Source organism: Dermochelys coriacea, chromosome 4 (assembly GCF_009764565.3).
Source record: "Dermochelys coriacea isolate rDerCor1 chromosome 4, rDerCor1.pri.v4, whole genome shotgun sequence".
In the NCBI taxonomy this organism is placed as follows: domain Eukaryota; kingdom Metazoa; phylum Chordata; order Testudines; family Dermochelyidae; genus Dermochelys; species Dermochelys coriacea.
The window spans coordinates 57,816,814-57,832,000 of NC_050071.1; the positions used below are offsets into that span (position 1 = coordinate 57,816,814).

The 15,187-nt window shown below is 41.6% G+C and overlaps 1 protein-coding gene across 6 annotated transcripts in view; it reads left to right on the top strand.

The window, feature by feature from the left end:
- ARHGAP10 (Rho GTPase activating protein 10) overlaps window positions 1-15,187 on the top strand; it is a 250,366-nt gene that overhangs the window by 75,148 nt on the left and 160,031 nt on the right. For 5 of the 6 annotated variants that reach the window (XR_005292731.2, XR_006280737.1, XR_006280736.1 and 2 more), the window contains exons 2-3: window positions 6,087-6,182; window positions 6,282-6,343. The exons of the other annotated variant lie outside the window; for it this stretch is intronic. Coding sequence is in view for 2 of the 5 variants with exons in the window: in XM_038400392.2 (XP_038256320.1) it covers window positions 6,087-6,182; window positions 6,282-6,343 (158 nt within the window). In the remaining 3 variants the exon portion in view is untranslated. The remainder of the gene's footprint in view (window positions 1-6,086; window positions 6,183-6,281; window positions 6,344-15,187) is intronic. 6 annotated transcript variants of the gene reach the window in all.

Here is a 15,187-nt window from a genome sequence, read left to right on the forward strand (position 1 = left end):
ATATTCCTTCTGCAGAGCAGGATATTTAGCGAATATAGTATATATATATTTTCATAAATATGCAAAATATTTCTTAGTTTCTGTCATTTGAAATCATAACTCTTTCCACCATGAAAGTCTACAGCACTGTTAATGACTTCAAGATGTATTGAAGCTGATAGTATATCTTAATTATGCAACTGTTAAAAATACCATTTGTTTTTAATTAAAAATACAGAAAATAAACCAATAGAATTTGGCATGTGATGCATATAACTACTTACAGATAGATCTCTTCCATCATGATAGCTCACCCTTTTTAGCACTAGCTAGTTCCTGTTAGAGACATTGTTCCTTTTGTGTCTTTAGATAACTAAGAATTAATACATTTTGATATCCGATGTTCTTTTCACTATTTATGCTGTTCATTTTCTGTAGTTCTCTCAGGTTGGACAGTGAAAATAGACTAGGCAATTTCTCATGTTTCTAGTCTTTCATTTCCAGCCTCTCATGTTATTAGCATCAGGCAGCAATCTTTGGGTTTTAGATGCAGCAGAATCAAACATTCAAACTGTCATCCATTTAAAAAGAAACACAGAGTTAGCCAGTAAACTGTTGTTAAATCCGCTGTTTACACCTGAGTTATGTTAGTGTTTCTTCTTAAATACTGTGGTTTCTGGATTTTCAATTTGATGGTTACTTTTGTTGATAGTGGGATACATCAACTTTTTAAAAACATGGTTGTTAACATCTTAAAAGTCCTGTTCTGAGAACAGTACTGTCTATAAAAGGATATTAATCCAGCAAGAAAAATGTCTTTATATGTGAAACTATTTTATTCATGAGAAATATCCCCTCTTGACCTAAAGAAACTTCAATCTAATGCCAAATATTTTGTTTTTCTTTAATAAACAACAAACATGTTTTCACTTGCAAACTTATTGGGATTGACATGCTGACTTTGAATTTTTTTAAAACCTTTTCTCTTTTGTGAGAAGTAAGAGGAATTAATATTTGTTTGTGACTATCCTAAGTTTGTCATTAGGTAATTAACAAAAATTGGATTGTATTTGTTGTCTAGGCAATTTCTATTAAATTGTTTCATTTTAAATAGTCTTGAGCCAAACACAAAACCTGTGTTTAAGAGATCCAAAAAGAGAAGCAGATCTTACAAGAAGAAAATAAAAATTATTACTTTTAATATGTCCTTGTATGTATGTTGGCGTTAAAGTTGTATGTCAATTGTGAAGCCTGGGGTGTCTTGAAGAAGGAGCAAGAAGAGTTCATGAGTTTTGTATTATTGTTGTAGGCAGAGAAACAGAAGTGTGGTTGCTAAGCTACCACAGCTGGTATGTGGTGCCCTTTCAGCATCTGAGGAAAATGTTATTAAGGTAGAACAATACAACCTTAACTAACATTAAATGAAGGCGATTGTTCTTTTCTGTGTGAATTGCCTTATGTTTTAAAGAACCTGCATAAATTGGTGATGTATTACCTGCTTTTTATTTTACAATTCCTTGCAAAGAATAATGACGTAGTGAACCACCAGAGATTATAGTGAGTGTTTGAAAACTTAGATTTAATGTGGCTTTTGCAACTTGGTGTGAATCTGCTGTCATGTATAGAAGACCTAGGCATTACCTAGCAGAGAACATTGTCATTACTTAATGCAGCACTTCAGATTGGTGACACTGAAGTCTCTGTTGACATTAGAGTAAGTGGAGCCATTGGAATCTGGTGTCATATGTAGACAGGTCAGTGCCTAGCAAGCAGTGGTGTCAGAGCGGCAGGAGCTCGCAGCCCCACCGTCTTGCCAGAGCCAGCCATGCCGTCTGTGCTGCCCAGCAGGAGCGGCGGGCCAGAGTGCTGGCAGCGTGCTGAGGCTGTGGGAGAGGGGGGATAGTGAGGGAGGGGCCGGGGGCTAGCCTCCCTGGCTAGGAGCTTAGGGGCTGGGCAGGATGATCCCGTGGGCCGTAGTTTGCCCACCTCCGTCCTAGGGGCTGGGCCCCCTCTCAGGTCCAGGAAGCCCCTTTGCCTCCCCTTGGTGGATGCCGGGGGGAGGTAGGGAGGGGAAGGGCTGCCATCACATGGGCGCCGCCTCCTCCTTCCGCAGGTGGCGGTGCCTCTTCCTTTTGTAACTGGCAGCAGCCGACGAGGGAGCACAGCATGGAGCGGCAGGGCAGCTGTCAAGGGCGCAGCCAGGGATGCTCAAGGGGAGGCGCTTGGGGCTGGCAGGTGGGGCCGGGCTACGTTCCGGGGGAGGCGCATGGGGCGGCACGCAGGGCCAGGGGAGAGACCCGTCCCCGAACATTGGTGGAGCTGGACCCCCGTGCCCTGAATTTGCTGGAGCAAGGGCATCACAGGCCCATATAATTCACAGCTGCTGGTCCCATGTGGTTGTGAAATATTCTGGGAGGGGTCCTTTGAGGCACAGGTGCTATAAACCCAAGATACTGCTTATTATTTGAAGTTATAGCAGTAGAATGTTGCTATATAAAGGAAGTTTGTTTTATGAAACAGAACTGAAATGTATTTCTCTACCAAATCATAAAGTATCTGGGTATTAACAACTAGGGGTTATGGGATATATGCAGATTAGCAAAGTGCTTTTCCTAGCACAGGATGCAAGGAAATGTATATCTGAGAGTTAGTGTCTATGAAGCTTGTAACTTATGGTTTAAATAGTGCATGTTGTTGTTTAATAACACAGTAGTATATGTGTGTATGGGGGTGGTTTTTTGTTTCTGGAGTCACTGTGTACTTTTATAGAGTTCTATAATATTTGTGGTAATTACATCAACAACTTTGTTTTTCTTGATTTTAGAAGGGTGAACTGATTGCCTAATGATTTCCAGACAGGATGAAAATGTTTGTCTGCATACCTCTCAAGTATCTTAGTTTAGCCATGCCCCTTCAAGCCTCAAATAAATCCTGCACTGAGCTGTCCCTGATCCTAGTCTTCAGGTTTTCCCCATGCTGAGCTGACTACATTCAGTGTCCTGAGTCCAGTGCCTTGGGAATAGCTCTCTATACCCATGTCTGTAACTGAGTGCTCAAGCCTGTCACCTAGCCTCAGACCTCTCTGGGAGGTGAGAGGGGCAAAGTTTCCATTTTCTTTCCAGGGAACAACTGTGCCCCAGTGACTGTTTCCTATCACAGAAACAAAATCCAAGTATGTTAGGAAAAGATTTATTTGGCATAGGAAAGAAAAATATAAATGAATTTTAACATAAATTAACAGAATAAAATGAGACAGTGCTGGATTCTAGGCAAACCTTCCTGAGATAGGGTAAATCTTGTGGTGACAGTCTATTGACTAAATAGAATTAAAAGCCTTATGTCAACAATGCTTGTATGCATTGTCTCCTGCAGCCTGTTGAATCATTTAATTCAAACATCCTTTCTGTAGATCAGAATCTCTTTCTCTCTAGTGGTCACCCCCCTTCTGGAAATAATGCTTGGTCTTTCCCAGTTATGTCTTTGTCTTCCCCTCTCCTCCCCCCCCCTCCCAATTCCATGGCTTGTGCAGAGGTTTACACATTATTAGATCACTTTGTGGTGATTAATCATTGTGCCCAGCAACAGGGGACTACAAATAACCAATCTGTACTCTGATTGTTTTGTTCACGCTGCACTTTTTCCCTCTGTCAGTCTTTAAAGGATTTAGCACCCTTAATCTAAAATTTGGGAGATAGAGGTTACCATAGGACATGCCTGTCCTGTAAACTCCCCGCTCAGCTGTCTGAGCATGGAGCTGCAGGGGCTCCTTGCCTCACTTTCTCCTCACCTGGGTTTTCTTACTTTCCCAGGGATTCACATGTCTCAGACCTCTGACTGGATAACTGAGTTCAATCCCCTTCTTGGATAACAAAAGTCCAAACAACCAAAAGGTTCTTCTGCTCCTCTTGGGCTCTTCTTTAGCCCACCCTCTAGGCTCAGTTTCTAGTCCCTTCTGGATTACTGGCACTGGGATAGAGCCCTGACTCTTATTCTTCTTCCCCAGAGTCCCCTCAGAGTCTGTCCCTTTTGGGCTACCTTTCTATCTTCTCCTCTCTGGGATAGTCCACTGATTCCCAGGCTACTTTCCAGGGGTCCTCAAGACCCTACTTCAGGGCCTTCCACAGGAGCCTAACTTGCTCTCTTGGTTCCTCCTCCAAACTGTTTTCTCAGCTCTTTTATGAGGTCAAGGTATTTCGGGTTGTCACCTGACCCCAATTAATTCAGCCCTCTAAAACTGGGAGACATGTAATTATGGCACAAATGGAGCTGACTAGCCCAGGCCTCTTGGCCCTTAAAGGGGCAGGCAGCCCTGTCACAGAGATTTTGTTATCTCTTTTGTCTGTCCTTGTAGAGATGATGGGCACAAATCCCATGCTTACCCATTCTTAACCTATAATCCAACCTACTCCATGGCAGAATACTCCACTGGGACTCTGTCTGCAGCTCTAGAGCCCTTCTTAGAGGGACTTGACAGAGCACAGGGGGCAGTGCAAAAAACTTAATATAGCCTTTGGTTTTATTAACCTTTGAGGACTTGCCATTAGAGATGGGATGATATGCATTCTCTTTCCCAGTCTTGGTATTTGAAGTCTTCAGCATCTGGGCCAAAGGGCAAAGGGAAGGCGCTGTAGGGAAGGCATCACTACATGGCTGGTTCCCATCACCCATAGCTCAACAATAGTAAATTATTTTTATACCCTTGTTCCATTAATTCAATGTAGCATTGTCACTCCTACTTTCAGTTCTAGTTTTCTGGATCAGACAAATAGTGAGGTGGCCTTTATTCTCAATTTGTAAATCATGCCATATTTTGTCCCAAGTTGCTTGTAATAAAGAAGCATCTGAACTTATGTTCCCCATGCTTTCTACATTACATGTACCCCTGCAGCTAACAGGTTGCATTTTAATTTGAAAATGCCTTCCCCTTTCCCATGGTGTGGGAGTATTTGTGATGTCAGTCTGTGCCTGCCACCCACCTCCCTGCCCCTGAATCTTGATGTTGAAGGGAGAATTCATAGTTGTAGCACCATTCATGGGAGAAAAACCCAGCACTGTGGGATCAACTAGAGTGGTTCTGTCACACAAACGGGGTGGGGAATGGAAGAGGAGTGTAAGGCAGAGGGGAGAATAGGAATCTGGTGAGAGATGTGAGAGGAAGGGAATGTAAGAGGAAAGGGATCTGAAAATATGTGGCTTTTGTGTCTGTGTTCTGCTAGGGTGTATAGGAATTGGATAGTATCCCTTTAATTAGTTGGCACCACACAGTGCAATGTAGCATTTCTAGTCCTATATGTCCTTATCTATGAAATTGGGAAAAACATACAGCAGACTGGAAACAGTATCTGCTAAAAGGGTATGTAAACTCTTTGTGTTGTTTCAGCTTCAGCTAATCCTGAGAATAAAATGTTTATACAGTGTGTTTTATAATAGTTACTCCTAGTCTTCTGAATTGCATGAGATAGCTAAAAGATTAGAGATTAAATAAATATCTCAAATTGCTCTTAATATTGGCCAAGTATGAAGATGTAAGGATAATCTTTCCTGCAAGTTAAGAGCATATGGGGACTTTCATCCTTTTCTCCACTGAGACCTACCTTTTAGGGTCAATGACATTCCAAACTCTCTCATGTACTGTAATCAGACATTACAGGAGACAAGTGTATGTTTTGATGTCAACTTCAATATTAGAAATCTTCATAATAGTTTATAACATTGTGATATTATAACTGAGAGCAGAATTTTGGCTAGTTAATATATCCAGTAGCTTCTTGAAGGAAGGAAGTAGTCTGCCCAAAGCAAGAGCAATTTTGTGCCAATAGTAGTCAAATACTATCAATAAAAGCAGCAGTGAGAAACTGGCTAGGAAAGTCAGAATTATTTTTGTACAAGATATTTGCAGTGCTATGCATTTGTCTTTTTAAATGGAATTTAAGAATTGCATAGCTGTGGAACTTCAGTATAGGACAAGAAATTGCTGACGTCTATTGAAAGATATACAAAATTACACATTTCCCGAATATCAAATTCACATGACGTTCAAGTTGCTAAAGGCTTTTGTTTGAATTAAAGACAAATATAGTTTTAAATCCTTGTTGTTTGCCTTGCAGACCTTTCGGCAGCCCAAAGAAAGTTTGCCCACACTCTGAGGGATTTTAAATTTGAATTCATTGGCGATGCAGAGACGGATGATGAAAGATGTATAGGTATGTAAGAGCTCTATGTGTGCGCACGTGCGTGTGCATTACTGGTTTTGTTATGCATTCCTATTCCATTATTTCCTTTTTTCTTTTTTGGTGTTATAGACGCATCCCTGCATGAGTTCTCGAATTTCTTAAAAAATCTGGAAGAGCAAAGAGAAATCTTGGTGAGTTGCAATTTACTGTAAACAAATTGTAAAAAGGATTAAGACGAGCAAATTAGCATTGTTTGCCACTGTATTAATCAGCAAAGTGTTAGCATCAGTGATTTATTATTGTGCAATCTCTTTTTCACTAATCTGGATTTACAGGTTGCAGCTTCTTCTCACTAAAGGAAAAGGCTTTGATAATGAAGACAATGACATTGAACTGGCCCAGAATTGTAGTAACAGATCAAATGCAAAAAGCATACATTGATGTAACATTGTTTGCATATTATACTAAAAAACAAAAAATGCAAAATTTGTGAGACCACCTGTAACAATGCCATAGTTGGGTGATCATCAGGGATTGAACCCAGGACCACTATAGCTCCAAAACACAAACCTTAACCGTTTTGCTCAAAGCCTGCAAAATTCTCTATGTTCAGCACTGAAACAAGTTCAGCAGTTCAGTTCTCTCCTGCCTGTGTCTTCAGTTTTAATGTCCCTATTTTGTTTCTGGCAATAGCATGCCCAGGGGCAGTCATGGTTTCTCAGGGTGGAAAAATGTGAGGCTCTGCCATTCTGTCCTGGCTTGGAGCCAGGTCTTCTGGCAGAATTAGGGTCAATGGCCAGTGAGCAGGCAGTTCTTCCTCTGAATTGCCCAGGGATCCTGCATTATGAATTGAACATGTGTTATGGCAGAGGGATTGCCTGGCACGGAGATGCTAAGTTGGAGGGCCCATGATAAAAAAAAAGTCTCTATACTCTGCTGTTCCTTGTGCACAGACAGGATGAGAACAAAAGGAAGAAGACATGGCACTGCCCAAAGAAAAGGATAAATTAAAAACAATTGTGAAAAAACAGAGAAGAAAGGGAGTTTAATAACCAAATTTGTTCCATGATTGGAGGCAGAACTTTTGGTGGGTAGAAGTGAGGGGCATAGCTCGGTCTTTCCTTTCAGTTGATGAACTTGTTCCATTATAGTTGTGCTGTGCAGCAAGATGTTGGGATTGGCTTTCAGTACATCTTTAAGGAAAATTACATTCTTGGCTGTATAATTTCTGGAGACTGCAGTTGTGCTATGGCTATGGTGTTACTTCCTCTTTTCATATGCAGCCCGTTTGCAGGTAAGGAAGTTATTTGACACTATACGTGTAATGTATGCTGGTTGCCTTATAGAAAACACTAACGGGAATGGAAAAGATCATGTAATGCATGTGTTCAGACAATGAAAGATCTGATGACAAAGTTCCTCATGGAGCTAATATTTAATTCCAAATGGAGATTGAATACTTTTCCTGAGAAGTGGTTTCTTTTATCAGTACTTATATACTCTAGCACAGTGCACATCAGTTCTTTTGTTTAGGTAGCCTCCTTGCTTACCAAGTAAGCTTATTGGCATGGTTTTTGACTATGCAGGTTGTTGACTTGCATCTCTTCCATTTAATACAATAGATGAATGATTAAAATGGAGGCTTTGTACTGCAAATTTTTTCCCCTATATCGTGTGTGGGGTAGCATGATTGAGAGATCTAGTATGACCTGTCAACTACCTGTATACATGGGAGTATGACACGCCAAGGCAAGAGATGAACAGCATATGAATCTGGTAAGAACAGGAGACTCCACCACAGTGGAATTAATGCTGATTTTGTCTCACAGGACTTACTTTGAGATTTTATGCTCACTAATTTTTAACAGTGTTTAAATGCTACAGTAAAAGGGGCTTTAAAAAAATAGAACTTATATAGATTCCACTTTAAATGCCTGGCTTTTCTGCTCATAGATTTTGATTTTAAGGTTCAGTATGTATTAGTAATTGCCCCCATTAAATAAATGATGATGATAGTTAATGGTAACTGATAAGATTTCACTGTTATTTGTTTTATGCAAGGAATATGGTATTTTTAAAAGATTAATTTAACTCAAGGTAGTCTGTAGTCTAGCTTCTTTCCAATAGATTTAATTTACTTTCTACCTAAATTCACATATGTGATTACAAAAGTACCTGCAGGGATTAAATAGGATTTATGTGAGAGATTTGCACTGATTCACTTAGCTCTGATCACATATGTGGAATCTAATACATGGATTTCTTATCTTTGGGGCAGTATTGTTCTTAGTCTTCAGTATGGTATTAGTTTCTAGAGGTTATCTATGTAGAAATTCTGTGTTTCAGGCCCTTATTTGCCGACATCAGCAGTCAGACATACAAATAGTGGTGCAGCTGGGTGGCTTCTTCAGTTAGAATTAACAGACAAATTTGGAGCTGTTGATGAGTGTTGGAGGTAGGAGCAGGGAGAAATAGCTGCTGCACCTGAACAGTGTGAATGGAGGCATTTTGCTTGTGTAAAGCCGCGAAGTCTGCTGGGGCATTGGGAGCACGTTTGATGCAGCTGGTGATTTGTCCCGCTGGTGTGCAGGACTTTGATTCATCATCACTGTGATTCATGATTCATCATGTGCCATTCAGCCCTTCCTCTGTTGCATGTTGAATACCATGTGGATCAGTCTAAAATGTTCAAAGCAATGGTCTTGCATGGATATTAGATATCCCAAGATGCTATGCTATAAGAGTGGGTGTTTTGCTATTGTCAAAATGTCTTCTCTTGCCACAGTTGTAAAGAATAGCATCCATCTTTCTGTTTTCTTCCACCTCTGATGTGGCTGTGTATTAGTGGAGTAGAATGTGTAGAGCTAGTAAAAGTCTTTGGGATACTTCAGGATGAAAAACACTATGTAAGCTTTAACATTTATTATTAAGAATTTCAATTTTTATAATTATCCAAGCTGTATCTTGGGACATTCCAATACCAACTTCAACACTGAAAATAGGAGAATTTTGTGGCACGTTTCACTGACTTCCTCAGCAGCTCTGTAACAGTGATAACATGTAGCCAAATGCAGCTCTGGATCCATAGAATGCATTCTTGGCTGTATAATCTCTGGACACTGCAGTTGTGCTATGGCCATGGTATAATGTGTGTAATGCATGTGTTCAGACAATGAAAGATCTGATGACAAAGTTCCTCATGAAGCTAATATTTAATTCCAAATGGAGATTGAATACTTTCCCTGAGATGTGGTTTCTTTCATCAGTACTTATATACTCTAGCATAGGGGTGGGCAAACTTTTTGGCCCAAGGGCCACATCTGGGAATAGAAATTGTATGGCGGGTCATGAATGCTCACAAAATTGGGGTTGGGGTGCGGGAGGGGGTGAGGGCTCTGGTTGGGGCTGCAGGCTCTGGGGTGGGGCCAGAAATGAGGAGTTCAGGGTGTGGGAGGAGGCTCCAGGCAGGGGAGGGGGAGTGGGATGCAGGGGGGAGTGGTGTGAGGGCTTCGGCTGGGGGTGTGGGCTCTGGGGTGGGGCTGGGGATGAGGGGTTCAGGGTACAGGAGGGTGCTCCGAGCTGGGATCAAGGGGTTCAGAGGGTGGGAGGGGGATCAGGGCTGGGGTAGGGGGTTGGGGCAAGGCTCAGGGCTGCAGGCTCCAGGTGGTGCTTACCTCAAGTGGTACCTGGAAATAGCGGCACTTCCCTTTCTTGGCTCCTACACGGAGGCATGGCCAGGAGCTCTGCACGTTGCCCCACTGGAGCAGGGCTACTGAAACGTGTAGAAGCTGGAGGGGGGCCATGCCATGGCTTCCGGGAGCCACATGCGGTGGCCCCTGACCCTATGCCCTGGCTGGAGCGCTGGAGCAGGGCAAGCCCCAGACCCTGCTCCCCAGCAGGAGCTCGAGGGCTGTCTTAAAACGGCTGGCAGGCCGTATGCAGCCCGCGGGCCGTAGTTTGTTCACTTCTGCTCTAGCAAATATTTTAGAACTGTATCGCCATTGTAGTGAGCAAGTGGAAAGAGAACCAAGGGGATTAGTTTCTGAAAACATTAATTTGTGTGTTGTTGGGGAGAGATGGACTGCTGATCTGACTCTCTTTCTTTGGCTTCTCAATGAACAGTGTAATCATGCCAAAGTTCCATGGATGTTCTGTTGAAATCAGTGGAATGTTAGGATGCTCTGCACCCACAACGTTTGGCGCCAGGGCTATAAAGATTTTAAGTTGTGGTGTAAGGTTTATGCTACACATTTTAAAGCCTTTCACAAAGGAGTTCCTACCATAACAGCATCCTCTTATCAGGCTTTTTTTTTTTTTTTCCTTCTTTGCTATCCTGAAAGGCAATGTGGAGGCTTGTGACTGGTAGAGTGGCTGTGACTGTGTTGAGAGAATTGCAGATAAGAAATACAGTTACAGATAAGATATACTGTATGAATTCCTTTCGCTTAATTATTGACACACATGTACACTTAATAGGTTGCTGTTTTTTAAAATTTAATTTTGTGTATTCAGCAAATGCAAAAATGATTTTAATATCCATATGGTAAATGCAGTTATTTCAGACTTTGAATTCCAGACTTGGATTAAAAGCTTTTTCAAGTATATTTTACATAGTTTTCAAAGGCATTTGCAACATGTGTAGATGTGAATCTTAATTTTCCACACTGTCCACCACAAGCGTACTCATTTGGTCTGCTACCATGTTGATCTGGCATGAGTTGGATATTTAATAGCTGCAATCAAGCAGTTTTATTTTTGTTTTCAGTTTAAGGACTTCCATTGGTTGCAGAGGTCATGTTTCTAAATACTGAGGGATTTAGTAGGTTTATGAAAAGAAAATCCAAGCATTAACCCAAGAATTCAGTTGAATTATAGAGTGGCCCACATAAAACAAATTGCACTTTTCCATAACACTGTAACTTAGTGGAATTCCCTGAGGCAAATATGAAGCAGGATACTTTGCCTCTGGAGGCCATTCTGGAAATGTTTGTTATATTAAGGATGAGTGGAATACCGGAAGTCATGTCTAAACGATTCGACATTACAAAAATATTCTAGTTTAATTAGAGGACTGTAGTCACTCTAAGTCGTCATCAGCCGTTAATGGAAAACTTTCTTTTTAGTTAACTTAAAATTAACTTTAGAATCTTGTTTCCAGTCAACTTACTTTAGGTATGATAGATCCTAACTCTAGGATTGATAGTTAGTTACTATTTCCACTGTAGATCCTATATCTTAAGAAGTTAGAGCTTTAACATTTTTTAAAATTGGCCTGAAATTGAAAATATTTGAAAAATAACCAGTTGTGTAAATTGTGGAGTATTTTCTGCCCATGTTTTGAATTTAATTTATTTTGTCTCTAAGGGTGAGATCCTCACTCTTGTTGTGGCATCTTTATGCCACATGAAAGGGCTGAAGTGTATAAAGCGCTCCCAGAAGCCCTGGTTGTGGCCAGAGGAGGGCTTCCCCTAGTGCAGGGTTGCAGAAGACAGTCATGAAGTTGTCTTCTAAGGACCTGCACACAGATGCTGGTGATGGGCGTTGTGACTAAGGACTGGCAATGATGTTGCAAACAGGACCAGAGCACACATATCTGCAGCCTGTAGGGCAGCCTGGGAGGGTGCTGTAATTTAATCAAGCTCTCAGCGTGACTTAAAGCCACCTTGGCCACCCTGTAACCCTTGGGCTGCGAGTTCAGTGCTGCACCTCAGAACCTTGTCCGTTATCTCAATAGTGTATGTACCTTCAAATACATGCATGTAGGAACATAGGTAAGTGTGTATATTTTTGGTTGGGCTGATAGCACCACCTGTAATTAAGGTTGGCTATCACTTCCCATTACAACACCCTGTTTTCAGTTGCTTATAACCTTTGCCAAACAGCACAGAAAACTTCAGCCCAAATGATTAGTGCGTGTCTGCCTCACACTGAATTTTTTTGGACAATTTCAGCCAAAACTGTTCAGCTGCGTTTGAGATAGAGGCTAGGGAAAAATGTGTTTTGCCAATGTGAAATGTTTGGCAACCTTTTCTTTGAGAAGCTCCAGCTTCCCCTTGCTTTCCAGCAGGGACTCAATTTGGTAGTGTGGGGCCTTCATGTCAGGGATGTGCTTTTGGAGACTTGGATGGGGGTGATGGGGAGAGGAGAAGCCAGGATCAAAGAGACTGGGCTAATGAGTCTTTGGGAGGGGACGGGGGACGACACTGAGATTGGCTGAGGAGTCCAGGGAGAGACGCTGGGGTGGAGGGGACAGTGAGTATGAGGGTGACTGTAGGCCAAAGGGAGGAGACAGACTGATAGGATGAGGACATGGGAGCGGGGAACTGGTTATGGCTGGGCAAAGCTACTGGGATTGAATGTGTGGTGAAGGTGAGATGGGGAGTCTGGAGGAGGATAGGTCTGGCTGGCCAAGGAGATGAGGGTTAGGAGAAAAACCCCAGGAGTGGAAACTGGAACTGGGTAGGGGAAGAGAATGGGACTGGGATGACGAGTCAGGGGCAGGAGGAGGTAGGACTAGGACAGGGCAGGGTGGAAGGGGGAGGGAGGGAGGAAACAAGCTTGCGGGTGGGGGAATGGGCAGAAGAGTCTGCCCATTATAGCACACTCCCCTCCAGAGCCTGGAACAGTATCCAAGATTCCTGAGACTTGCTTTTCCTCCTCTGTCAGCAAACATTTGTGAAACCCACTAACAAAGTTTCTAGTGCTACTCTGAATAGAGGATGACAAATTCATCTCCTTTGCATATATGTCATATGATGGTCTTTAATTACATGATTGTATACTAGTTTTTCCCACAGAACCCTCACCTCATTGAGGATGGATCTGCTCTGGGTCTGAATCAGGGCTGTGTAGTGAAGGAGGCTTGTCTGTAGAACTCATTTGTTGCAATAGTTAGAAGTTGTGTGGTGAATGAGGCAGGGGATTGCAGGAACAAAAAGGAAGGTCTCATGGTTGAGGAAGTCACTTAAGCCAAACTTTTCACATATAGTTCTTAAGTATATATATCTCATTTTCTGGGGGCCAGACTCAATATGGGGTCTGATTTGCAGAAGTGCTAGGCATTCACAGCTGTAACTGAAGTTAACAGGAGCTGTGTTTTGGTTATACAAACTACTATATAATGCTATGTACTCTGAAAAATCAGGTCCTAGTCATCTGAAATTAATGGATGCTTTTGACCTTAATCTCTCTCTGTCCCAGCCCTCACTCCTCATTGCACAGGGGTGTTGTAAAAATAAATATGTTCTACACTCTGATGCTATAGTAATGAGCACCATAGGAAGGCCCCTGACAAAATTTAATAATTATGTCTTCAGAGCAGGGTTTGAATAGTTTGCTGTGAATAATGGAGGAGGCACACGCTGATCAATTAGGAGATTGGTTAACTCGCTACAGTTAGGCTGTGATCTCTGATAAAAGGAATGAAATTATATGGTCTCAGGACTGGCTTATGTTTCACTTTGATACAATCCAATAATTTATACTGCTTATTGTCAGATGTTCATGTGAGCCAGAAGGGATGTATGGTCTCCTTTCTCTTGTATATCTTACTTGTAGATTTCTTGTACAAACTTAAAACATCAGAGTGTGGAAGAGCAGGGAGCTGCTTGTTAAATATCCTCTAGGCTAAACCCAGTTTTAATAGACCCACTCCTGGTTCATATTCCCAGTGTGTGGCAGGTAGAAACTCAAAACTAAAGAGCTCTAGAGATGTCTGTGGAGTAGGGAGCATTTGCCAGAGGTTTTTGCAAGGGGACATGGCAAAGTACAGGTTTTAAATGGCAGTGTCGAGCAAGCACTAGTGCTCCAGTTTCATCATAAAAATATCACAGCTGAAAGATGGCTAATTAGAGAGAGAGTCTACCACACTTACAGTACATAGAGGGGGCATTGGGCATATTCAACTCAGATCATGTTCTTATAACTCTAAGACAGTTAAATTAGACTCATGCAGCAAGGGTAAGATTAATACCTTGCAAGAAAACTGTCCAAGAGTTTAGCCATACTGTTTTATAACATTGGAGGTGGATTGTCCAAGATATAAAATGAAAGTGTTCAGTCAGATATGGTTTTCCAAGGAAATGTCATTCAGCAAACTAGCATGTGAAGCAATAGAAACTTTAGGCGGGAAAGAGCTTCCCTCTAAGCTCTAAATCTATAGGATTTACCAACTGCCTTTACACTGGAAGTGTTGACCTAAGAATATGACTCTTGTACAATTTGTACTGTCAGAGAACTGCAATTGCAGGTAAATAGCTTTCTTGTAGGTGAGCAGTATCCTCTCTTATAAGAATATACTGAGTATTTCTCCTTGCTCTACATTCCTCTTGTTTTTTGAAAGTGCAGATCCTTCTTCATAGATCTATCTTTGTTGGCACTTGTTTTATTTAAAAAATGTCAGCCATTGTCCATATACTTTTTTGGGGACGGGGGTGGGAGTGGGAGGTAGGGTGGCAGCAGGGCAGCTGTGTAACCGTGTCCCCTTTCTGCAAATTAACCTTCAGTTCTATGCGATTGGGTAATGATTGATATATGCAGTTAAATGAGGGTAAAATTCTTCTTGCCATGTAGAGGGTAAGGAAAGCCTTCTTATCATGAAGGACAAGGGAAAAGCTATTTTAAAAAATATAGAAGAAAATCATCAGAGATCAATTTCCTTTACAAGTACTTTACTTTCCATGCCCGACCAACATGGGTAAATTTTAAGTATTTCATTGTGTCCTTTCTTTTACAATGTAAAACCCTTATTCCAACAAATGCTGGGCTTGGCTCAGAGCTGTTTTAATTGAACTGTTGAAAATGTCATGAGGCCAGTTAACTGTTTACTCACCTGTTTGTTTGAAGTTCCTAATCAGTTTTGCTAATTTATAATTCTCCTTTGCTGCAACAAGTTGCTGCACCTCAGCTTTGTTTATTGTTTAATAACCTTATATTTTATGATCTTACTATTATTGAAGTGTTTAGCTGCTCATTTGAAGTTTATTTGAATCTATGAGAGCTCCTTAGCTACCTCACAATTGTCTGTACACAGTACT